The sequence below is a fragment of the Rhinolophus sinicus genome, chromosome 15 (assembly GCF_057876585.1).
Source record: "Rhinolophus sinicus isolate RSI-liver-muscle chromosome 15, RSI-T2T, whole genome shotgun sequence".
Taxonomy (NCBI): domain Eukaryota; kingdom Metazoa; phylum Chordata; class Mammalia; order Chiroptera; family Rhinolophidae; genus Rhinolophus; species Rhinolophus sinicus.
In genome coordinates this window covers 26,005,618-26,029,732 of record NC_142515.1, presented here as the reverse complement: position 1 = coordinate 26,029,732, position 24,115 = coordinate 26,005,618, and the positions used below count along the sequence as shown (strand labels likewise).

Below are 24,115 nucleotides of genomic sequence, written 5' to 3'. Positions count from 1 at the left end.
CTTTAAAACCCCATTGGTACTTGTTCATGCCACTTATATAGCCTTCATCACTTTCTGATTTGTGTTCTTGTTTCCTGGCATGTGTTGGCCCATCTGAGGCAGGACGGGGTCTTGTGCATCTTTCTGGTCCACATGGGCCATGGCTAGGTCCAGGGAAGGCGGCAGTGCTTTGCTTGTTTTCCTAGCTGGAAAGGTCAAGGCAAGTGCTAGAGCTGGGAGGGCTCTACTCCTGGCCTTGTGTCTGGCTCCTGCCTGGTGCTTCCCTGGGTCTCCATGGTGACGAGATGCTCACTCGCAAGCAAATAGCATCCTGGCACAGAGCTGCCAGCCTCAGCAGTTCTTGACCTCCAGCTGAGTTGAAACTGAGAGGATCCCTTTTCCAGCAGCCGGGAGCCAAGCCCACAGGGCTCCCTCCCTGTCTGTCCCTTTGGTGGCTGTGCTGAAAACAGATACCTCCTGGTACCCCAGGTTTACCATCTCTTCCTTCCCACTCCTTCCTACTGCTAGGGCCTGTGTGTGGACCATAGAGGGGAGGAGGCTTGGGACAGAACAGGTGGTCTCCTCCTAGCACAAAAGACAGCTACCAGCTGCATGCTGTCTGCAAGGGACCCTCCCCGGGCCTTGCTTTTCCCGGGTTTCGGCACCGAGGGAGCCTGCCGTTCTCCTGTGCTGCGGGGGTGAGGAGGCTGCTCTGTTGGACCTCTGGCCACAGAATACGCCTGAGGCAATGAGGCCTGACTTGTCTGCCCTGCCCCGTGCAGCCTCCTCCTCCCAAGTCTCACTCAGCTCTTGCTTGACACAGATCTTAAGGCCTTGTCAGACTGGTCTCAGAGAAGGCAGGTGATGCGGGCCATGGCCTAGCCGCCCAGACATAGCAGGCCCTGCAGCCTTCTACCCTGGGAAACCCTGCAGACTGAGCGGCTGCAGCTTTCCCCTGAGGCAAAGACCTCAGGACAGCTGACTAGGAAGTCAGCTGTTCTCTGCCGTTGGGGAGCCCTCTCCGTGGCCCTCTTTCCCATTCTCACCCTCACCTCTTCCCCGGAGACCTGAGTTCACAGCAAAGCCCCCATGTGGTCCTCTCCTTGCTTCCTTTTCTTAGTCTTTTTTGATCACATACTGTGTGCCAGGCGCTGGCCTGAGTCCTGGGACTCCTGAGATAAGTAAAGCCCGGCCCTACCCTCGTAACTTGTTTCTGGTACAACTCATACAAAGTGGCTCAAATGGGAGCGTCATTGGATCCAGGCCAATTAGAAATGGTCTTTCCTTAGAGGTGCCTGTGGGTAGAAGACACCCAACTTCTCAGCTGAGCTGTTTTCAGCCTCCTTATGACAAGGATCTTTTATTACCTTCCCCTATGAGGTTCATAAAGTTTTCTACCAAACCACATTTAAACAAAAGCTTAAGAAACACATACACGGAGTCCTTATTAAAAAAAAAATCAATACATATACAAATATTTATCTTAGAAAGTAAAAGTCCCATCACTATATCCATGCTGTGGAAAGACTGGTATGTGTTTCCCCAGATTGTTTTCCTCGCAGATACCAACACTGTCTTTATAAACTTGGGCTCCTTTGGAGCTGCCTGTTTTCTTGGGAAGCACACAGCCTCCGAGGGCCATCGTCTGACCCCTGACACTGACTCCAGTCACAGACCTCTGCCCACAACAGAAATGGTGTCAAGCTCAAAGTCCTCCTTGCTCCCCGCAACCCCCATGTTGTACCAAATCAGCATCTAAAGCCCTGTGTTGAAGCCTTTGATTGGCCAGAATTTCAGCTGCCTCCCACCACTCCCGCCTTTGTGCCCCAGGCTCCTCTTCCCTTGAAGATGAGGACTATATGGGCAGTGGTGAAGTCTTACCTGGAGCTAGAGATTGGGGACCTCTGGGTTTTTCAGCTCCTTCTTCCTCCCTTTGGCCATATCGCTCAGCTCCTCTGTTCCTGGCCTCCAAGAAACTGAGTCCCAGAGACATCCATACCTTCCGTGTTGACCAGAACATCTTTTCTGGGCTGGCATTCTGTCAGCTCAGTGTGAACCACTGGTTTCCATATGTTGATCAGCTGTAATTGACAGATATGTCTTAGCATTTCCATATTAAAAATTATAGTCTCGTCTTTTCTGGGCTGGCATTCTATCAGCTCAGTGTGAACCACTAGTTTCCATATGCTGATCAGAAGCTTTAATTGACAGAGATGTCTTAGCATTTCCATATTAAAAATTATAGTCTAAATATCATTGGAGAGAATTTCTTTTGAGACCTGGGGGAGGGGAGCAGGTAATCAAAGGTCTTTGCCATGACAAGGTTGGGAGTTGCCCTTTGGTTCCCCAGTGGCACAGATGTTTCGAATCGGAGCCAGTCAGCCAAGGTGGAGGAAACTAGAAAAGAGGAAATGGGGCACTCTTGTGGGTGCCACAGCTAGAGTTTGATTTAGAAATGACATTGCAGACTCATGTTCAAATATTTATGTATTCCTGACTTTGTCAATGGCGAGTGAAAACCAGTGTTTAGTAGGAGGCCCGTGGGCCGGGGCCGTGCAGGGCAAGCCTTCGCTGCTTCTGTACCTTCCCCCGGACGCCTCCTCCCTCACCCTCCTACAAAGCCCAACTCACAATGTTATACTTCCTCCATGAGGCCTCACAGATGTGCTCATTCCCTCCTTCATTTCCCCATAGCCTTCTGAATCTCTTTTATGCCACTTCCTGCTTATCTGGTGGTATATTCATTCATTCATTCATTCATTCATTCATTCATTCATTCAACTAGTACTGAGAACTTTCTCTGTGTAAGGTGCCAGGTGCCGCTGTGAAGCAGAGACCAGGGTCCTGCCTTTCAACAACTGACATTCTACAGACAGAAAAATGAGTCGTCAAACCTTGGCAAAATTGGGATAGACACTAAAGAGAAGAAAAGGGGCCAGGATGGGGAATGGGGAGCCCACTTTACTTAGGTTGGGAGGAAAGACCTCTAAGGAGGTGCTCTTTAAACCTTGAGACTCACTTAAGGTGATTAGAATGTCATCCTCATTTTCTCAGGCCTCTTGAGTGCCTGGCAGGATCTTGAACACAGTGGGTGCTCAGGAATTGAGTTGACATGAATCTGGGCCATTACCCCCGTGTCTGGGCCTTAGCACCCTGGGAGCCAGTACTCATCACCCTCTTCTGCCTTAGGGCTCCCTGGCCCTAGCCACCTGCAGCTGTCATTTGACCATGAAGAATTGGGTTACCTTAGGAGTGGGTGGCCCAGCAAGGCTACTCCCAGGCCAGGCTTGTCAGTATCGGGCAAAAGCGAGAGAAGGAGGGGTGGGGGAGGGACTAACAACCTCAGACAGCCTGGAGGCTCTGCATGTGACTGGTCCTCTTGCATCTGGATCCTTCAGGGATGTTTCATCTCCTCTGTCACCACCATGATCCCACAGGGAGACTGAGTCCCAGAGCTTGGAAGCTGCCTCTTCCTCTAGCAGCAGCAGAGGCCAAAGTGGGACAGGTCAGCACTGTGTGTGGGGATGAGGGTCAGGCTTGCTCCCAGCTTGCCTTCCCAGCCTGCAGGAGCCCACTTATTTCCAGAGTCTGTGTCCCAGGGTCAGAGCTGGAAGCAGCAACTGTAGAGAGAATCCAGCCCAGCTCCCACCCACCCCTTTGGCAGATGCACAAACGAGGCCTGGTCAGTCAGGGTGTGGGCTCCCAATACAGGCAGACATACCTCATTTTATTGTGCTTCTTAGGTACTGTGTTTTTTACAAATGGAAGGTTTGCGGCAACCCTGCATTGAGCAAGGCATGTCTGTCGGCGCCATTTTCCCAACAGGCTCAAATGATAGTTAGCATTTTCAGCAGTAAAGTATTTTTAAGTTAAAGTATGTACACTGTTTTTCAGACGTTGCTATTGCACACTGAACAGACTACAGTATAGTGTAAACGTAACTTTTATGTGCACTGGGCAACCAAAAACTGTGTGTGACTCACTTTATTGTGGTATTCGTCTTGTTGCTGTGGTCTAGACCAAACCCACAATATCTGAAGTATGTGCTTCTCTGCCTCCCTGTGCTTTAGCATGCAGCAGTTTTGCCTGTTTGTGTGTGGGGGGTTTTCTTTGAACAAAATTTGTATGTATCACTTATTTATTGTGCATTTATTTATTTTAAAATGTGCCACAGAGTAACACATTAAAAGGGTTTTGTAAATTATGTTCATTCAAGTATTTTCGAAATAGTGAGCATGAATATAACATATCACAAAACCAAAAAGGATCTCCGTGTGTCATTTGTGGGATTCAGGTGACCTGGCCAGAGGATGACAGGAGTTCGTCTGGCCGGGGACTGGCCGTGCTCGTCTGGGCACTGGTACGTGCCGGTGTGAGAGACTCGGCGCTTTCCACTTTAACAGGATCCCCATGAATTTCTGAGAGCCTATCCTCGGGGTCTCACAGCATTCTTCTGTACAGAATCTCGTGGCTTGTGTGTCTGTGTGTGTGTTGTCACACATGGTTCGCCTTGCAGTGTTGTGCAGGGGTGTGAGTGTTTGGAGGGCAAAGATCTTGCCTTAGCTGTCTTTGTGCCTCTCTTGAGCTCCATGCAGGTCTTTCCTCAGGATGGAGTTGAATTGAGTCTTAGAGCTGGAAGGCGTCCTGAATTGTTAGTCCAACCTCCTGGTTTTACAGTTGGGGGCCCAGATGAGCGGCTTCAGGGACATGACCTGCCTGCTCCAGGTCACGGGAGCTGAACCAGCCAGTCATGGGGCTGAGATATCTGACTTTCAGAGCTGAGTTGGGAGCTGACCTGGAGGTGAAGGGTGCCTGTCCCTGAGGCCCAGGTGGGCAGTGCGGGTGAAGCTGAAGCTCGCTTGTGCCTCCAGAGCCTGGGGTTTTTGGGGCTGTCAGGGAGGTGTCAGGGAGGTCTCAGGAGCGGTGGGCATGTGGGTATTGCCCCTTCTCCACCCACAGCAAACCCACTTTACCTGCCTCACATGCTAAGAGAGCTTCTCTGAAAGCCATTCACTATTTTCTTTGAAACAAGGGTTTTGCTGCTTAGGAAAGAGCTCCTCCCCTGGAGCTGGAGACCCTCTGTTTGTTTAGTTTGGGGGCCTGCCCTTGTGGCCTGGCTGGAGGGTGGGGATGTGCTATGTGGGAGGACGAGGGGGCCCTGCCTTTCCTCCCTCCATACAGATGCCAGGGCCAAGCCCTAGAGGCTGCTCAGGCGCTGCCCTCCCCATCGCCACCTCAGGCATTTCCAAAATAAACAGCTCTGGATGAGGTGCCTGGGCAGCCCGAGGCCCTTTCACACAGCCACCCCCAGCAGCACCCCAGAGGGCCATGCACAGCCAGCACATGTGGTTATTTCCGCCCCTTCTTCTAAGGGGCTGGCGCCTTACATCTGGAGCCTTCTCTGAGGGCGGGGGAGGGGCATAGAACTTCCAGGCTTGGGATCACTGCCTCTTGCTCCAGCAATCTGGATCCTGTTAACCTCCTGTAGGAGGGTGAGGAGGCCTTGCTTTTTAAATTTTGTTTTTCTTTTTATACTTTATATTTCACAAGAACTTCAGATAACTCAGCGAAGCTGTACACAGAATAGGACTCAGTAATAAATGCTTGTAGATGGACATGAAATTAGACCAAAAGAGGCTCATTCATTGATTTGTCTTAGAAATGCTTCCTGAGCTTCTGCTAGACTAGCTCCCATGGATTGAGCACTTACAACCCACCAGGCACTTGACATGCAGGAGAGATGGCATCTTGGGGCAGCGAGGGGTGGAGGGTGGGGGGAGGTTTCAGAACCAGGCCGCCACCAAGCCTTGTGACTTTTGGATTAGGTGATTTGATGTATATAAAGGACTTAGAACAATGCCATATGATAAGAATTTAATAAATGTTAGCCATGATTGTTAATGTCATGTTATTGCTATAGAGTTCTCATTGTAGCCCTGTAAGGTAGTGACTATTATTATCCCCATTTTCCAGATGAGGAAACTGAGATTCTCATAGGTTAAATGACATGCCCAAATCATGCAAGTGGTAGAGCCAGGGTTCTATCTCAGGTCTGGAATCTGAGGCTTTTGGCAGCACAACTGTACTACTTATCTGGCTCCAGGCTAGGGGCCAGTCATTCAGATGCCAATACTAACGAGACCAGGTGCTGCCTTAAGGAGCTTACAGCCTGGCATGGAGGCCCACACATACACATGGGCGTCAGTGAGTGAATTTCCGGAGGCATCACGTGGGTTAGAGTCAAGCCAGGCTGTGTGGGAGGCATGGCAGGACTGGCAACAATGTTATACCACACTCTGGGCTGGTCAGTAGTGTTGCCAGGTGGGCCTTCCCTCCTGGGCTGGAGGCAGAGCTCGTTCTGTGCCTGTCAGCGGTGTGTGTGTATGGCGGCAGAGAGTGGTGTCACCTCCTCTTTCGCCCCATCCCCAGCCCCAGCCAGGGAGTTCTTTTCACTGCCCTGGGGAGATGGCATGCAGGGCAGAAGCTGGGACAAGCACTGGGCTGCGAGTGAAAGGATGTGAAACCACTCAGTGGATTTTTGCCACTGGCCCAGGGTCCCTGAACCTCACTGTCCTTGTCTGTAAAATGGGAGTAAAAGTGCTTGCCTGCCATGCAGGGTTGTTGTAAGGATTAATTGAAATGATGTAAAAAACAAACAAACCTCTTTATGAGTATAATACTAATTCTAGTACTTATACAACTAGTAATAATCACTACCATTTTTAAACTCCTACTTTGTGCCTCACATAGTGTTAGGTGGTTACATACAGTAATGTATCTTGTTTAATCCTTCAACAGTCCTTCCAGATGGTATCATTGCTCCCATTTTATGGACGTGGAAACTTGAGGTCCTGAGGCTCAGCTGCCTGGGTTACACCTATGAGGGGTGGAGTTGAAAAACCAGGTCCTGTCTGATTCCAGAGCTACCTGTCTGTTTCAAACTTTTTGAGTTCTGTCCCCCTCCCACCCCTCCCTAGTAAGTTACTGGACCAGCCTCGGGAAGGTGTGGCTGGCTGCTCCTGCCAGGCCCGCCACCCAGGCCTGGCAGCTGGTGGGAGGCAGGATGGAGGGATGGGCTTTACCTGCCCACGGTCCCCAGCGGTGGTGGGAGCAGCAAGCTTTCCTCCCTGCCAGTCTGGCAAGTAAGTTTTGTCGGCTTATGAATCACACAGCACTGATGAGTCAGGTTTTTCCCTTCTTCTTGCCCAGAGCAGCTGGGGAAGAGGTAAGGGGTTTTCTTAGGAAACAGGACATCCCTCGCTCTGTTCTCCCACCATTGCCCTTGTCTTCAAGCTGAGCATTTTCCGTAAGTCTGTGGCTCAGCCCTGGATGAAGAGTCCTTTGTGTCCCTACAGACGAGAGTGTCTGGGTGCTGGCCATCGGGGCACAGAGATCAGGCCTCAGACTGAGTAGCGTCTGGAGGGGAAGGGCCCTCCTTGCTAGTAAGGAGGATAAGGTAGCTAGTCCAGGGCTATCTGACTTGAAAGCCCCTATTCTCGGCCTCTTGGCTTGGCTCCTTTCTTTCCTTTCCACAAGGAAGGGGTTTAGCCCTGTATCCTTTGGACAGTGCAGCTGGGTTTCCCCAGGCACAGGGAGCTATCTGCTTCTTGCCTTATGACCAGCCTGGCTGAGAGCCTTGAAAGGACTGTCCAGATGGCCAGCCTCAGGCAGGCCTGGGGTTCTCCCTGAACAACCCCCTGCCAGGCCCTCTCAGAGGCCTAATTAAACAGTCGAGGCAGCTAGCCAGGCTGGGCAGCCTAGTTCCAGATCAGTGCATGTCAGCCCTGGCCACATGTTAGACTCATCCTGACAGCCTTCGTACCCCTCTAATGCTCAGGCCATGCCCCAGAGCAATGAAGTCACAATCCCTTGGGTGGGCCCCAGGCAACCACGTTTCTCATATAACACACTGTATTGCCTTTTGAGAGCCTGCCCTCCAGGAGTTGACCGTCAAGTTGCAGGGACAGTGCAGCCTCCATCGAGTCAGGCTGGTGTAGGATGCTCATGGCCCACAGGGTCAGGGGAGAGGTGCGTGTGGGCCCCGGGGAAGAGGATTGTGTCCTGCATCCTGACGGATGGGGACCAGGCAATGCTTGGGAAGGAAACCAGTGAGGCTGCTGGCCTGACAGGGCTGTGATTCATGGGCTGTAAGGAGGAAGGGGAAGGAGTGAGTCAGGCACAGCTGCCTGCAAGGCCAGAGCCTGGCTTTGGAGGAGAGTGAACGTGCTCAAATGAGTTCTCTGTTGAGCCACAAGCCAAATGTTGTGGGTCCTGAGCTGTGGGTGAGCCTTAAAAAGATGGGGTGTCAGCCATCTGTGTGCACTTTGCATCTGACCAAGACACTTCTCATAGAAACTCCTGGAGAATTTCAACGACTCTGTAAGGGGCAAAGAAGAGTGGCATTTGCGGTTGGCAGATGTGCTTGGAGAGTTAAGTGCCATGCCCTGGCTCACTCAGCAGGGGTCACAGGTCTTCTGATTCCAAGTTCACCCCACTCCAGACACACACCTGAAAGACAGTAACTGAGGGCCAGCTGCGAGGGTGTGGAATGAACACCAAGACAGAGAACGTGGAGCCACAACCAGGGGGAACGTTATGGGGTCTCTTCAAGCTCCAGCCCCAACAGTTCTGGGCAAACTTGCTGTCATGTTTGCTATGGAGGCAGAGGGATTGGTGCTCAGATTGAGGAAGCAAGAGCCTGGTGGGGCTTCGTGCTGGGCAGAACTCACTTGGGCTGTTGGGTGAGTTAGGTTAGTTGGGAGGAGAGTGAATGGGATGAAATAAGAGGAGGGAATAGGGATCTTCAGTCTAGAGAAGAGCAAAATGTCAACCCTGTGAAAGAGGCCGTGACTTGTTCTGTGTTACTCCAGAAAGCAGAGGCAGAGGATTCCAGGTCAGAATGACAATGTTAATGTAACAATGGCAAAAACAATTTCAATGACAGTAGTGAATGCCCACTCTGTAGCAAGTATGGTGCTGGGGTCCTGCTCTCTCTCTCAGACTGAGGAAGCCAGAGCCAGGTGAGACTCGGTGCTAGGGAGACCGCACCTGGGTGTTAGGTCAGGTGGTTTATTATATACAGAGGTGTCCCCAAAATGTAAACACATTGTAAGAAAGGAAAAAGCTATTACAATATTCAATATACACCAATAACAAAAGATGAATACACGTCATGTGGATACATTTTTTTGACACCTCTCTATAATCTTTTTGATTCTATTAGTTAATTTAATGTACTCATATATGTAGATAACTTCAATCCTCCCAACCTACCTACCGTGTTTCCCCGAAAATAAGACCTAGCCGGACAATCAGCTCTAATGTGTCTTTTGGAGCAAAAATTAATGTAAGGCCTGGTCTTATTTTACTATAATATAATATAATACTGGGTCTTATGTTAATTTTTGCTCCAAAAGATGCATTAGAGCTAATTGTCCGGCTAGGTCTTATTTTCGGGGAAACGGTAAGGAGTGGGTTATTTATACTACCTGCTTCCCAGCAGACTAGAAAGCTTAAGGCATTTATCCAAGGTCACTTAGCTGATTTATGATGGAGACAATGTTCAAACCCAGGTCTGTCTGCCTCTGTAATCCGTTTCTCTGTTCTACTACCTGCTACATAGTTAGTGCTCAGTGACGGGAGACTATAAGACTATTAACGTTCTAACCATTTGATCCAGCCAATAACAGAAGAGGCTTCCTCAGGGCATAGTGAGTGCCTCATCCCCCTAAGTACTCACAGAGGCTGAAGTGCCCCCGGCAGGAGTGTCGCCAGGGGTGGAAGGTTGGTCTCCATCACTGAGCCCCAATCCAGCCATGCGGAATTAGAATCTCAGGCTAGTGCTTCACATCTGTGTCATGTTTCTGTCAAGCCCACAGGAGACCTGGGCACACAGTCAGGCCCAAGTGTCCCGGGAGGGCCCAGCTCGTAGGTTCTTTTCTTCCCTAGTGGGAACTGGAAGGTCAGGCAGACTCCTAACTTCTCCACTCATGCTCCTGATTCGTGGTCTGCTTGCTGCTTTTCCCATTGGCGTATTTGTCACCGGCAAGGAGTTGTTTGATAGATGGAATTTACCTCCCACCCCCCAACACACACACACACACAGGCAAAGAGCTGTGGGGTTTGGGACAGGTCACACCTCCTCTCAGAGCCTCAGTTTCCTTGTCTGTAAAATGAAGGGGCGAGGGTGAATGACTTTAATGTCACTCCCAGCTTTAGGATTGTGCTGGACTCCAGGGCGCCTACCCTCATGTGGTGGCACATGTCTGAGTGAAACAGTGTGGCAGTTGACACCCAGTGGAACAGAGTCCGGGGTGTCAGAAGTCAAGCCGTGCCATTCGGCCTCCAGGCACCTGGCTGCCGGGCAGGGGCTGGCCTGGATCTTCCCCGCAGGGAGCCTTCGTGACAGCAGGGCTATGGAAAGCACAGTGGCAGTGATGACCTGTTTCTCCTCCCTGGAGTCCTGAGGTAGCGAGGAGAGCTGGCCAGATACCAGAGACCTTTCTAGCAACCTCTGGGGAGTTCCTGTTTTATTTATGAGCCGCCATCCTCCCTCTTCTGCCCCAGGAAAAGTGCTGACCCTGTGCTGTGCAGCCACACAGGGAAGCGGGCATCCATCAAGCCCATTCTTTGTCCCTGTCCAGCTTACCCTCGTTTAACCCCTGCGTCGTCCTGCACTGTGAGGGAGGGACCAAGAGTTCTCCACAGCTGGAGTTTTCAACCTTTCCAAAATTACAGCAACTCTATGGAAAAAAATAAGACAATAACCTTTCTTTTAATTGCATAATGGTAAGCATGATTGACTTGGCTTGATTACTAATTACAATACTAACTATCTTTTAAGAGACCACTGGGCAGAGTGGTCTCTGTAACCCTCACAGCCATCCATGAGGTAGGAGTTACTTCCTCCTTACAGATGGGAACATGAGGTGTTAGAACGGTTAGGTCGTCTGCCTGTGTGCACTCTCACACGCCCCCGCTCACACAGGTGGCCAGTAGCCTAAGCAACCCACCCCCAATCCATCTCTGAAGCCTATTTATAACTGAGTAGCCATATTGGAGAGAGAGGCCGCCCTAACGTCTCTTTAACTCATAATTATCTGTGATCTAGGTTCCTGGAAACCACATATAATCAAAGTTCCCTCTACAGCAGGGGTGTCAAAACTTTTTTCAACGTTTTTTACCAAGGGCCATATGCGGTAAAATACACAAACAGCTGGGCCACTCACTCGAGGTAAAGTACGTATTGCCTCACCTGGTTTATTTAAGTAAACTAAATATATTTTTGGAATTTGCTGCGGGCCAATTAACAATGGATTGTGGACCATAGTTGGCCCATGGGCCGCAGTTTTGACACCCCTGCTCTAGAGCTTGTAACATTGGAACTGTTCATATTTAGGCCAGGACTTAGTTGCACCTGGGAACAAACATATCAGTACATGATGAAGATGGCGATCTATTCATTATAAGAAAGGAACGGGCTACATATATTTTTTTTAAAATGGGACTAATAATACCACAATAAGGTATACAGCTCTCACTTTTTTTTTTTAATTGGGGAAGGGAAACAGGACTTTATTGGGGAACAGTGTGTACTTCCAGGACTTTTTTCCAAGTCAAGTTGTTGTCCTTTCAATCTTACTTGTGGAGGGTGCCGTTCAGCTTCAAGTTTTCCTTTCAGTCTTAGTTATGGAGGGCGCAGTTCAGCTCCAGGTCCAGTTGCCGTTGCTAGTTACAGGGGGCACAGTCCACCATCCCTTGCGGGAGTCGAACCAGCAACCTTGTGGTTGAGAGGACGCACTCCAACCAACTGAGCCATCCGGGAGCTCAGTGGCCGCTCAGCTCAAGGTGCCATGTTCAATCTTAGTTGCAGGGGGCGCTGCCCACCATCCCTTGCAGGACTTGAGGAGTTGAACTGGCAACCTGGTGGTTGAGAGCCCACTGGCCCATGTGGGAATCAAACCGGCAGCCTTCGGAGTTAGGAGCATGGAGCTCTAACCGCCTGAGCCACCGGGCCAGCCCTCTACATATATTTTTTTATTCATATTAACTTAAAACAAGGAAAAGTACAGGAATTTCCGAAACACCTGATATTTTTACTCTACCACGAAGGGCAGTGTCCTCGCCCAGCCAGCCTCAGAAAGGAGCTGTTGGTTGTATGGCAGGTTAGCTCCCAGAGTAGCCCCTGAGGATGTGGGCTGCACCGTTTGCAGTCATGATCAGACAGGCCCGTTTTCCAGCAGGAAATGGGCCGGGGCAGCTGGGTAAAGTCAGCTTGGGTCAGGGGAAGAGTTGTTCAGTGCCCAGCCTAGCATGCCATCTTCCACCCTGCCTGACTGCACATGGCTGCGGCCCTGAGCCAGAGGCACAGAGCAGAGAGCAGATGAAGTCCCTGCTCCCCGTGAGCCCCACCTTAGTAAATGTGTGCGTCGTGGGCAAGCGCAGTGAAAGCACACACTGTCTTTGCAGTTCTGTGTGCTCTCTTGTCCACATCCACAACTGCCCAAGCAGGGGGCCTCTTGGGTCTATTTCTCTTGGCTGCACTTTCGTCTCTCTATTTGCCACGAAGGTTCCAGGCCCTCACTGGGTGTGGTTTCTGACATCCAGCCCCTTATCCTCTGCAAGTTCTTCACTGTACACTTCAGGGGCTGGTTTTGTCCCTCCTGGACTCCCACCTCCACCACCCCGTTTCTTTCTCCCTCTTCCTTACAGGGATTCTGACCAGGCAGTTCCAACTGGTCTGTCGCCACGTCCGATCTCGCCTCTCCCCTCTCCATGTCTTCCCACTTTTCCTACACTGCCTGTTCACTTCATTCACTCATTCGTTTTACAAACAGTTCTTGAGTGCTGCTGCATTCCAAACCCTGGGTTTGTCCCCAGGATCCAAAAGAGGCATTGGGGTGGTCCCAGCCTCAGGGGGACAAACAAGATCATTACACAGAATTGCAGTTGCCCTGAGCTGGGCATCGTCACAGAGCTGAGTACAGGGCTCCCAGAGGAGCCTTGAGTTGAGTCCTTCAACCAGCTGAGGACCACCTGGGACCAAACATGCCCCATGAGGGGATGCAGTTTAAGAAGCCTGGCTTGTCACTTAGCAACTGGCTCCACCCCCCCCACCCCCACCCCCCACCCCCGAACTCTGTTGCTGGACTGGAGGGAATGAATGGGGAAGAAAAGCCCATGTACTACTATAAAGAGGCCACCTGGAGAGGCCCCAGCTGAGCCGAGCTGGGCCAGCACTTTCCCTTCAAAGGTTACCCAGGCTCTGAGGGTCATCCTGGGCTAAGTCTAACTATAAATACCATGCTTCCTAAAGGGATTACCGGCGCCCTGCTTCCCCTGGCTGTACCCTTTCCAGCAGCGCTAATCCTCCTTCTGGGGCTTGCTGTTCTCCCTGACCTCTCTCCCCTCCATCAGGTACCACCCTACAGCAACTCTCTCCAGCCCTGTGTATCCCAGGTAGGAGGGAAAGAGGAACGATTTGAGTCTGCGTCTTGGCCAGAGGGCCCATGCAGCCTAGGCTGTTGGGACAGGCAGGGCAGGCCCTTGTCCCTGCCTTCTGTCTGGAGCTCATCTCTCAGCCAGTCAGAGCAAGCCCAGACTTGTCACAGAACCAGTACTTCTGGGGAGGACACTGTTGTCCCCATCCCTGAAGTGGGGGGATGGACCTTGGTAACCGAGTGTAGAAACAGAGCTTGGGGATTGCTGCAGGTACAAATAGGGACGTCTCCTGGCTTGGGTGGACCGAGTGTCCTGGGAAATCTCTGGTTCCCTCAGCTGGTCTCAGGTTTGGTGTCACATCCCGGTGGATCAATTGTGCCAGTCCCTGAAGCCACAATAAGGATCTCCTGGGGTCTGAGACCAAGAAGTAAAGGGACTGCCTGACTTCTCCTTCATGCAGACTTTCCCCCTGCCTGCCCACTTCTGCTCTCAGTTATAATTCCTGCACCATGCTCTCCACCCCATTCACAGTCAGTTCCATTTTCAACTCAGCAGACAACTTGCTAAAAACCCGTACTGGGCCAGGCATGCTGTGAGGTCCTGGGATATGCAGAGGGAAGCAGCCAGGTCCTGTTGTCCTTTGTGGGTTCTTGAGAATCCCTTCTTTTGTGTAGTCATTCTGAATGAAACAGGATGAATCAGGTGTTGGGAGTACAGGTTCTCTCTCTCTCTCTCTCTCTCTCTCTCTCTCTCTCTCTCTCTCTCTCTCTCTCTCTCTCTCTCTCATAGATGCACACCAGCTGTAGGCAAGTTGGAAAGGACCTGTAGTATTTTCTCTCCCACTCTTCTTTCAGTGCCCTCCCTTGTGGGTGGCATGGCCAGACACCATTCATTACCTGGGCCAAACCACAGCGTCCACCGTCATTATCCTCCCCCAATCCAGACAACGTGCCCTCTTGCTCCTTCCTTCTTTACTCTCCAAATCTGCTCTCAGCAGCAACTTTGGAGGTGATCTGTTGAATGAATGAGCCTGCCATTTCCACGTCTGTTTTGCTGTGTTTGCAAGGGGGCTTCTTTAGTCAGAATCACTACATCTCAGCCAGGCCCTGCAGCTCTGGTTCAGTGAGTCTGAGGTGGGCCTTGGCAAGCTGCCTTTTTCACCAGCACTCCAGGAGCTTCCCAGCTTTTGCCTCTGTACTCAGAAACATACTTTCTTCTCAGGCACAAATGTCCTGGGTGTCCCCTGCCCTGCACAGTCACAGAAACCCACGATTTTCCTGGGTGTTTTGTACCTCCCTGTACAGGTGTGTACCTCGACTACTGATCTTTCATTGTTTAAAAAAAAAAATCTCTCTTTTGTCAACTTCATTAAGGATAAGGACCACTTCTGTCACTCTTGTCTTTGACCTGGAACTTATCTAGGACAGATGGAGACGTAAGTAGAAGCCACTAGATGCTCCTGCTGCTGAAACCAGCAGAGCCTGTCCTGGCCCTGGAGTCACTCAGAGCTGCCAGCAGCTGAAATCCTAGAGGCTGTGGACCTGGGGCTTTCAGGCTCATCACCACCCTCAGTCCCCCTCACTCTTCCACCTTTTCCATGGCTGCTCCCTAGGACTTGATGTACCCTTTTCTTTGTTAGCAACTTTCATTGTATTATTCTTATTACTAAAGCAAGAAATGCTTGTTGTAGAAAACTTGGAAAATATAAGCAAAATCATCGGTAACTGCCAATCAGATATAACTAGTTAACACTGGTGTAAATCCTTCTAGTCTTTAATATGTATGATTTTACATACTTTTTTAGAAAGAAAAGCTGAACCACAGAGCACTTGCTGTTCTGTAACCTTTTTTCACTGTATTCTGGACATTTCCCTGTCACTCAGCATCCTTCCACCCCATCACAGAGTGGCTGCCACAGACACAGGTTTTATTGAGCCTTTCTCCAGGTGGTGCGCAGTTCATTTGTATCTAGCTGTCACCTGTTTTAAACCGAGCTAAGTTAAACAGCTTTGTAGATAAACCTTTGCCACACCCTTGTGATTATTTTCTTAGAATGCATTCTGAGAAACCAAGTAGCTGAGCCAAAGGGATGTACATTTTTAAGTTTTTTGGTACCATACCAGTTGCCCTCCAGAAAGTTTGTACCAGTTTGTGCAGCATATAAAAATGTTCATACCCTTTCCGCTACCCAAATTTTTTGATTCAACTATCAGACATCGTTTATTTTTAAAGTAAATGAAATTTAAAATATTCATCATCAATTTGCTTTTACTTTTGGATTAAAAGTTTCCTTTTCGGTGTTTTTATCTGTGCTGAAGATTGTAAGCATCAGTGTGTAGGGGTCTAGACATTGTGGCATGTCTCTTGCCTTGGGCCTGGAGAACTTTTTGGGGTATGTTTATGCTGTAGTGGACTCACTGATGAAGGGAGCCAGCACGCTGGGCCAGAGGTGCTGCAGCTGCCCCCTGCTGGCTCTGGGGTGCAGTGTTGGCTGAGAAGGCAGAGCTGGGCTCCTGCTGCCCTTTTCTTAACATCAATCCTACCCGATCCCACCATCACCACCCCATTCTGATATTTTCAGCCTGAAAGGACCAGCGTGCAGGGTGAGGAATTTTTACACCATTGTATCCGGGGTGACTGCAGATGCTGTGACTACTTGGAGAGCCTCACTCACATTGTGTCCAACCGTGGGTGAGAAGTGTGTCTGTGACAGGAAAGTGTGCTGCTGTTTATGTGGAGGGAAGTGTTCCAGCAAAGCATCCCTCAGGTACCCGTGGCCTCCTGAGGTGATGACTTTGAAAGGTGACACTGCGTGGCTAGGTTAATTTTAAAGAGACAGCGAGATGCATGCGTACATAGTTACACTTCCGGTGTCCTGGGGTCACCAGTCCAGCAACCTCAGTTGTCTGGCAGGAACAGAACCAAAATGTGACCATTAAAGGAGGGAAGGATCTGAGCAGGAACAACAGACGTCTGGAACCCTAGTCTCTTCCTTCCTTAGGAAGCCTCTTCCTTAGAACTGGGTGTTCTTTATTTCAGTAGTGCTGACAAGCGTTCTAAACTTGGCAGATTAGGAGTGGCCCGTTAGCTGGACCTGACCTCTGCCCATAGGAGCAGCAGACAGACGGATACCAGTAAGAAGTGACCTCTGGCAAAGAGGAGGGAGACAGGAAAGCTATAGAGATCAGTTCACGAAGTTAAAAAGGCCCGATATTGGGGTCATTGAGTAGAAGGGCAGAAGCTCCTGAGGATCCTGAGGACAGTGGCTGTGACTCCTGCTGGTCAAAGCTCTTGTCAGGGAGTCCTCCATGCTGAGGACCAAAGCGAGGAAGGCAGAAGTCCTGAGCTAGAGTTATTTCCTGGATCCAGGCAGAAACACCTTTGGGCCAAATTTCCACCAAAAAAAATACATGGACCAAACTAATCCGTTTCTCCAGTGCTTTCTTTCTATCTTTCACATTTAAGTCTTTGATTGATCTGGTTTTGATTTTTGTGGCTGGCGTGAGGTAGGGATCCTGTTTCATGTGTTCCTATTTGGTGAACCTATAGTACCAACACCATTTATCAATAGTCCATTGTAAAGAACAATCTTCCATGTTCCTCTGCTGCTTACACAGAATACTTCTGATGCCAGTTGTGTGGATGTTTTTCCCACACTAGGCAGTTCTCTAATTCTCTGTGGACACCAACTGGTGTCCCACAATTCTGACACTACACAGACCTGAGAGGTTAAGGGCTCGGCCCCACAAGACTGTCTCCCACTTCGAACACCAATCGCAAATAGTGAGTCCTCAGGTTACCCACAACTTCTGTCCAACTTGGCTACAAATTAGAGGTTCCCGTGACCCCCTCCTTTGATTGGATAATTTCACTAGAGCAGCTCACAGAAACCAGGAGAACAGTTTACTTACTGTTGCCGATTTATTACAACAGATATTTTAAAGGATACGAATGAACAGCCAGATGAAACGAAACATAGGGTGAAGCCTGGAAGCATCTCAAGCACAGGACTTGGGGTGTACCACCCTCCTGGCACGTGGACGTATTCACCAACCTGGAAGCTCTCCAAATCACATACTTCGGGGATTTTTGTGGAGGCTTCATCACATAGGCGTCAATTATTAACTCAATTTACAACCCCTCTCCCCTCTCCAGAGAATGGGGCAAGGCCGAAAGTCCCAAGTTTATCATGGCTTGGTGTTTCTGGTGACCAGCTCTCATCCAGGATCCCTCCAAGAGTCTCCTCATTAAAACAAGAGACGCTTGTATCACCCAGGAAATTCCAAGGGATTTAGGAGCTCTGTATCAGACATTCCTATCACTCAGGAAATGACAAGAGTTTTAGGAGCTCAGTGTCAGAAACTGGGTCAAAGACCAAATATTAGCAGGAACTGGGGGTAGAGATCAATATATGTATTTCTTATTTTACATCTGTCTTGCACACACACACACACACACACACACACACACACATACACACCATCTGCAATGTTCCTTCTTTTTGAAGTGTTTTTCTGTATGGGCCTGGGTCTGTTTCTGGGCTCCCAATTCCATTCCACTGGCCCATTTGTCTGTCCCTTCCAGTACTGCACTCACTATAGCTTTGTAATAGTGTCTGGAATTGCAGTGCAAGTTCCCCCCCCTTATTCTTACCATCCAAATTTCAGTTAGTATATTTTTCATTTCTAAAAGTCCAGTGTGGTTCTTTTAATTTCTGCTTAGTTATAATCTCTTTTCCCTTTTCATATTTTTTTTAAAGATTTTTTATTGGGGAAGGCAACAGGACTTTATTGGGGAACAGTGTGTACTTCCAGGCCTTTATTCCAAGTCAATTTGTTGTCCTTTCAATCTTAGTTGTGGAGGATGCAGCTCAGCTCCAGGTCCAGTTGCCGTTTTCTAGTTGCAGGGGGCACAGCCCACCATCCTTTGCAGGAGTCGAACCGGCAACCTTGTGGTTGAGAGGATGCACTCCAACCAACTGAGCCATCCAGGAGCTCAGCGGCAGCTCAGCTCAAGGTGCCATGTTCAATCTTAGTTGCAGGAGGCAGAGCCCACCATCTCTTGCGGGACTCGAGGAGTTGAACTGGCAACCTTGTGGTTGAGAGCCCACTGGCCCATGTGGGAATCGAACCGGCAGCCTTCGGCATTAGGAGTATGGAGCTCTAACCGCCTGAGCCACCTGGCCGGCCCCCTGTTCATATTTTTAAGTTTCTCTTCTTTCTTAAACTCAATATTTCATAACCTGTGTCTGATAAAGCCCATATCTGATATCTTTTAGTCCAATTTTTCTGTCTGCTGGTTTTGCTGGTTCTGGCTCATACTGCTTTGTTTCCTTATATGTTGTGATTTTTTTTTAAAACTATGACCTTATTATTTATTTTCCTTGGAACTTTATCTTGGGAATTCTTTGACACCTGGTTTAAGTTGCTTTCCTACAAAGAGGATTTGCATTTCCTGCTAACCCAGGAACATTCTGAATTAAATGTTTGGCCTGAGACTTTTCTGCCTGCACAGGTATTGGCAAACCCACAGGAGGGCTGTTTGTGGATTCATTCTGACCTGAGGTAGAACCCTCACTCTGTCACTTACTGTGTGACCCCAGGCAAGTCATTTAATATCTCTGCTTGTCCCATCATCTGTGAAACAGCGATAATAAACATCTACCACCTAAGGCTATTGCAAGGGGGAAATGGGATAATGTGCATAAATTAAGTGCTTACATGGGGTTCTTTCATACAGTTGGTAGGCAGTGAATGTCATTCTCTTCCTCTGAGAAACTCCCCCTCTTCTGCCCCAGCTGGTGGGGGTGGCCTAGTGGTAGCCCCCAGCCTTAGTTCAGCCTCTCATGTCTTGGATCTAGGTTAGAGTGGGAGCCAAGTGCTTTAGACCTCACTCCTGTGGCTCATTTTTGCCTTCAGCTTTGAGATGACGGGGCCTCCTGAAGCCTCTGAGAGGTGCTCCTGCCTCAGTCTTCACTGTGGTCTGGAGTTGTCTTGGAGGCCACTTGGGGAGAGGTAACCAAAAAAATGACATTTAACAGAATTGCTTTCTTCTTCAGATACTGTGGGATTTTTTTGGTTCATTGGTTATTTTGTTTTTTTGTTGTTTAATATTCTTTGTAACTATATGGTGGAACATTAATAACAAGACATTAAAATTGTTTATAATTTTAATCATGGGAATATACATTAATAATAATATAAGTGTGACCTAAACAGAAAGTTGTATATTGGCATGAAATCATTTTAAATTATTTGTATACGAAGAATATTAAAAATTTAATAACATGAACTCAACTATATTGAGAAAAATGGGGAAAAGGAAGCTGGATGGAAATATGTCTAGGTGTCAACAGTGGTTACTTCTGAATGGTGGAATTCTTGAGTAATTTTTTTCCACAATGGTAACTCGGTACAGACAGTGGTCAGAGGGTGGCCTTTGGAGTCAGAAAGTCTTGCGTTAAATTGGTACCGTGTGGCCTTAGACAAACAACAAACTCTTTAGGTCTGAGCTTCCTCACTGTTGGGTTGTTTTGAGGATCAAATGAATAATGGGTCTAAAATGCCTAGCCTGCGGTCTGGCACAAGCTAGTTCTGCGAATGGTAGCAGTTATTCTTTTTACATATCTGCGTTCTTTCTAGATTTGTTTTTTATATTGAACATGTACTACTTTATTTACTTTAAGGAGGGCGCAGCTCACAGTGGCCCATGTGCGGATCGAACTGGTACCCTTGGTGTTATGAGCACCGCGCTCTAATCAACTGAGCGAACCGTTCACCCCACATGTACTACTTTATAATCAAAGAAAGAATACAGTTAAAACTTAAGCAACTGCAGCAACAACAGCAAAGGCAGTGTATGCTTTGCTGATGAAAATATTTTACATCCCCAGATTGGGTGTATGCAGTTTCCAGACTCTTCCCTGACTCCAAGGATGGGCCCAGAGACCCAGATACTTAGGAGCCGCTGGCAAGGGGTGGGGGGCAGGCAGTGGGTCTCAGACTGGGGAGGGGAGGGGCTGAGGGGAGGGTGAGAGCCCTGGCTTTAGAGATGCTGAGCCTCTCCCTTCTGTCCTGCCCAGGACGCAATGAGCCGCTGAAGAAGGAGCGGCTCAAGTGGAAGAGCGACTATCCCATGACTGATGGGCAGCTGCGGAGCAAGCGGGATGAGTTCTGGGACACAGCACCTGCCTTCGAGGGCCGCAAGGAGATCTGGGACGCCCTCAAGGCGGCCGCCTACGCGGCTGAGGCCAACGACCACGAGCTGGCTCAGGCCATCCTGGACGGAGCCAGCATCACCCTGCCTCATGGTGAGTGGGCAGGGCGGGGGCTTGATCCCCATTGGAGCGAGGGGGCCATCAGTGCTGTGTAGGATGGAGGAGAGCCGGTAGGAGTTGCTGTCCAAGCTGGTGGGTGGTGGATGTGGCTATTCGCTTGTTCATTCAAGCAGCCCTTATGAGCATGGACCAGGAGTGAGGGCAAATTAAAATGAGACACAAATTAAAATGTTTGCCCAATGAGGGGATGGAAAGGCACCAGCCAGCCTCAAAGCAGTGTGATGAGAGCAGTCTAAGGACTGGGATCCCAGAACATCGGAGGTACCGACTTTCTGCTGGTGCTTATGTGCTGGGGACTGAATCAGTAGCTTCTGCTTTATCTCACTTACATTCATAGCAGCCTACGGGGCTGCGTAAAGCAGAGGTTAGCAGTGGAACTCTGGAGTCATAGACCGAGGTCTAACAGAGTGCCTCTTTCCTTGCTGTGACCTTCAGCAAGGAGCTTCTTGAATTTAAAGCCTCAAAGATTTCCAGTTGTAAAGTGGGCATCCGTACCTCAGAGGATGGTTGTTAGGATTCAACAAGATATCAAAACATCCCTTAGTCCAGTCCTAATCTTGTAGGTGCTCAAGGCACAATGAATATATTTCTATATGCAATACAAGTAAGCACATTGAGACCCACGAGGGCATAAGCCATGAAGAGCAGGGCCCGTGCTCTTTCCTCCATCCTTGTAACCCCAGCACCCAGCACATATGCTCAGGAAGGAGTTGCTGAATGAGCAACTGGAAAATAAGTAATATGCCAGGGTTGAACGAGCCAGTACCTGAGGGAGCCAGAGTGCCAGCCCAGGTCTTCCTGACTGTACCTCCCCGCGCTCTGAGAGACACTTGACTCTAAGATGGATTGGGGACTGTCCATCACCTGTAGCGATGACAGGTATACTAGCCTGCTTGGGATGCTATAACAAATACCACAAGCTGGGTGGCTTATTAAACAATAGAAATTTATTTCTCACAGTTCTGGAGGCTGGGAAGCCCAAGATCAAGGCGCCAGTTGAGTTGGTTTTTGGCGCGAGCTCTCTTCCTGGCTCCAAGACGGCCGCCTGCTTGCTGTTGCTCACGTGGCAGAGAGAGCGCGAGCGCTATGATGTCTGCTTATAAGGACACTAATTCTTTCGGGTCAGGGCCCTACGCATATGACCTCAGTTACTCCCACATAGGCCCCTGTATCTAAACACAGTGATGTTGGGGGGTAGGGCTTCAACATCTGAATTTTGTGGGGGGCACCATTCCGTCCCCCAGCAGACTCTGACAGCCGTTTTTCCTATAGGCACCCTCTGTGAATGCTATGATGAGCTGGGCAATCGCTACCAGCTGCCTATCTACTGCCTATCGCCACCCGTGAACCTGCTGCTGGAGCACACTGAGGAGGAGAGCCTGGAGCCCCCTGAGCCCACGCCCAGCGTGCGTCGCGAGTTCCCACTAAAGGTGCGCCTCTCCACAGGCAAGGACGTGAGGCTCAACGCCAGCCTCCCCGACACGGTGGGGCAGCTCAAGAGGCAGCTGCATACCCAGGAGGGCATTGAGCCGTCCTGGCAGCGATGGTTCTTCTCCGGGAAGCTGCTCACAGACCGCACGCGACTCCAGGAAACCAAGATCCAGAAAGATTTTGTCATCCAGGTCATCATCAACCAGCCCCCACCACCCCAGGACTGATGAGCCCACGAACCCCTAGGAAGAGAGGCCAGGGGGCTCTCTGCAGGGCTGAGAGGCCTCCGGACGGAGCACCAGGCCCCCCCACCTTGCTGCTGCCTTCTTCAGGGGCACCTCCTGCTGTATGGCTGCTGGATGAGCTGTGAAGGGACCCTGCCTCCCCGGAACACCATGGGCCACCAGTGCCCAGCACCCAGGAAGCAGTGCTGCCACACAGGCCTTGCCAACCTTGTCAGAGAAAAGATGGACTGGAGCCCTCCAGCCTGCCCTTCTCATGTGGCAGGTTCGAGCCATGAGGGCTAGCCCGGAGGCCCCTGGAGCCCAGATTGGTCATCTGGTACTGCCAGCTGAGCTCACTCCGGTTTTCTGCTCAGGGTCTGAAGCAGCTGCTGTCTCCCTCCCCTGCCCTCACCCCTTAACTCTGCCCTGGGTACATTGCCAGTCCCTTAGAGGGGAGGGGAGGGCACTGCTCATGAGCCCCAAGGGCAGGGAGCCTGAGGCCGGCCTCTGCCTCCCTGCCCCCAGCACAATTGGCAGAGATCAGGCAGGTGGCCAGACACCTGGGCTGCTGTGGCAGGGGTCTGCACAGGGCCATCTCCTGGCTGTAACCCAAGCGGTGGGGGTCTGCAGCCAGTTTCATGGCCCCACAGCAGGTCCCTGTGTACAGACATATCTGCATATTTATCAATAAAGCCTTTTGCTCCTTCCTTTTCTTTTGTCTGGCTTTGACTTTGGGTTCCCCTGCAGCTTCGTGGAGCCCCAGAGCCAGTTCTGGTGCGGAAGCAGGTGGGTGCACAGCCTCCCAGCTGCTCGGTGCAGCAGAGAGTACAGTGGAGCAAGCCTTGAACTCTAGTGTTTGGACCCTGTGTTCTCAGGACTCCTCAGGAAAAACCACTTAACCTCTGAACCCACTTTGCTCATCTTTAAAGTGGATGTGATGCCACCTGCCCTCCCTCCTCCCTCAGTTGCTGGGAGGATTAAATGGGATAATAGCATCTCAAGAAGGTGGTGTTAGTTACCTTCTGGTCTGCTCCTGCCGCAAGAGGCTGCTGGCTTCCAGCTCCAGCCCCTGAGCCAGGCCCTCAGGACTAAGGTATGTGTGCAAATCTCGGAGATACTGCAACCGTGGTGATGTTAAAGCAAAATCTCTGGCAAATTTAGGTTTTGACCATGTGTCGGTTTGCCAGCAAGGCAACCAAAAGAAAAAGGAGCCATTCCTGTGCTTCTTTAGGGAAAAGTGTGCATAGAAGCAGAGAGGGGAGTACTTAGATAAGGTTGCTTAGCTCAGGGCAGGCCACGTGAGAGTGAGAGAACCACAGAGCTGTGGTGTGTGTGGTTCACTTGCTGGTTAAACCTGGGTCATGGTGACCAAGGCTGGCCCCCACAGTTACTGCTATGGGACTGAGCAAGTTAAGGTCTGTTTTTTCTCCAATTGGGAGTATTTTTCTTTCTCGGTGAGCATGGCTGGCCGCCGGTAAGGGTGACCTGACTGGGAAATGGGAGGAAAGGGTGATCAGTCGGAGCTGGCGTCCTTGTCAGCGGGACTTGGCACTGCGCTCTGGCCCTTCCCCTGGCTTCTTGAGACCCCTCTTGAAGCAAGACCCTATAAGTCCCACACAGGCCCCTGAAACTGATGGACAGATGGATGAGATTTGTCAAGGATTAATGGACACGCAGCCAAACGCAGGGATGCTCGGGTAGGGGG

General features: G+C 50.1%; 1 protein-coding gene across 2 annotated transcripts in view; it reads left to right on the top strand.

Moving 5' to 3' along the window:
* The window catches only part of UBTD1 (ubiquitin domain containing 1), a 52,626-nt gene extending 29,509 nt beyond the window's left edge, over positions 1–23,117 (top strand). For both annotated transcript variants that reach the window (XM_019724808.3, XM_019724807.3), the window contains 2 exons: positions 20,501–20,728; positions 22,028–23,117. In XM_019724808.3, coding sequence (XP_019580367.1) covers positions 20,501–20,728; positions 22,028–22,413 — 614 coding nt within the window. In that variant the 3' untranslated portion in view covers positions 22,414–23,117. The remainder of the gene's footprint in view (positions 1–20,500; positions 20,729–22,027) is intronic.
* Positions 23,118–24,115: the final 998 nt, after the last annotated feature.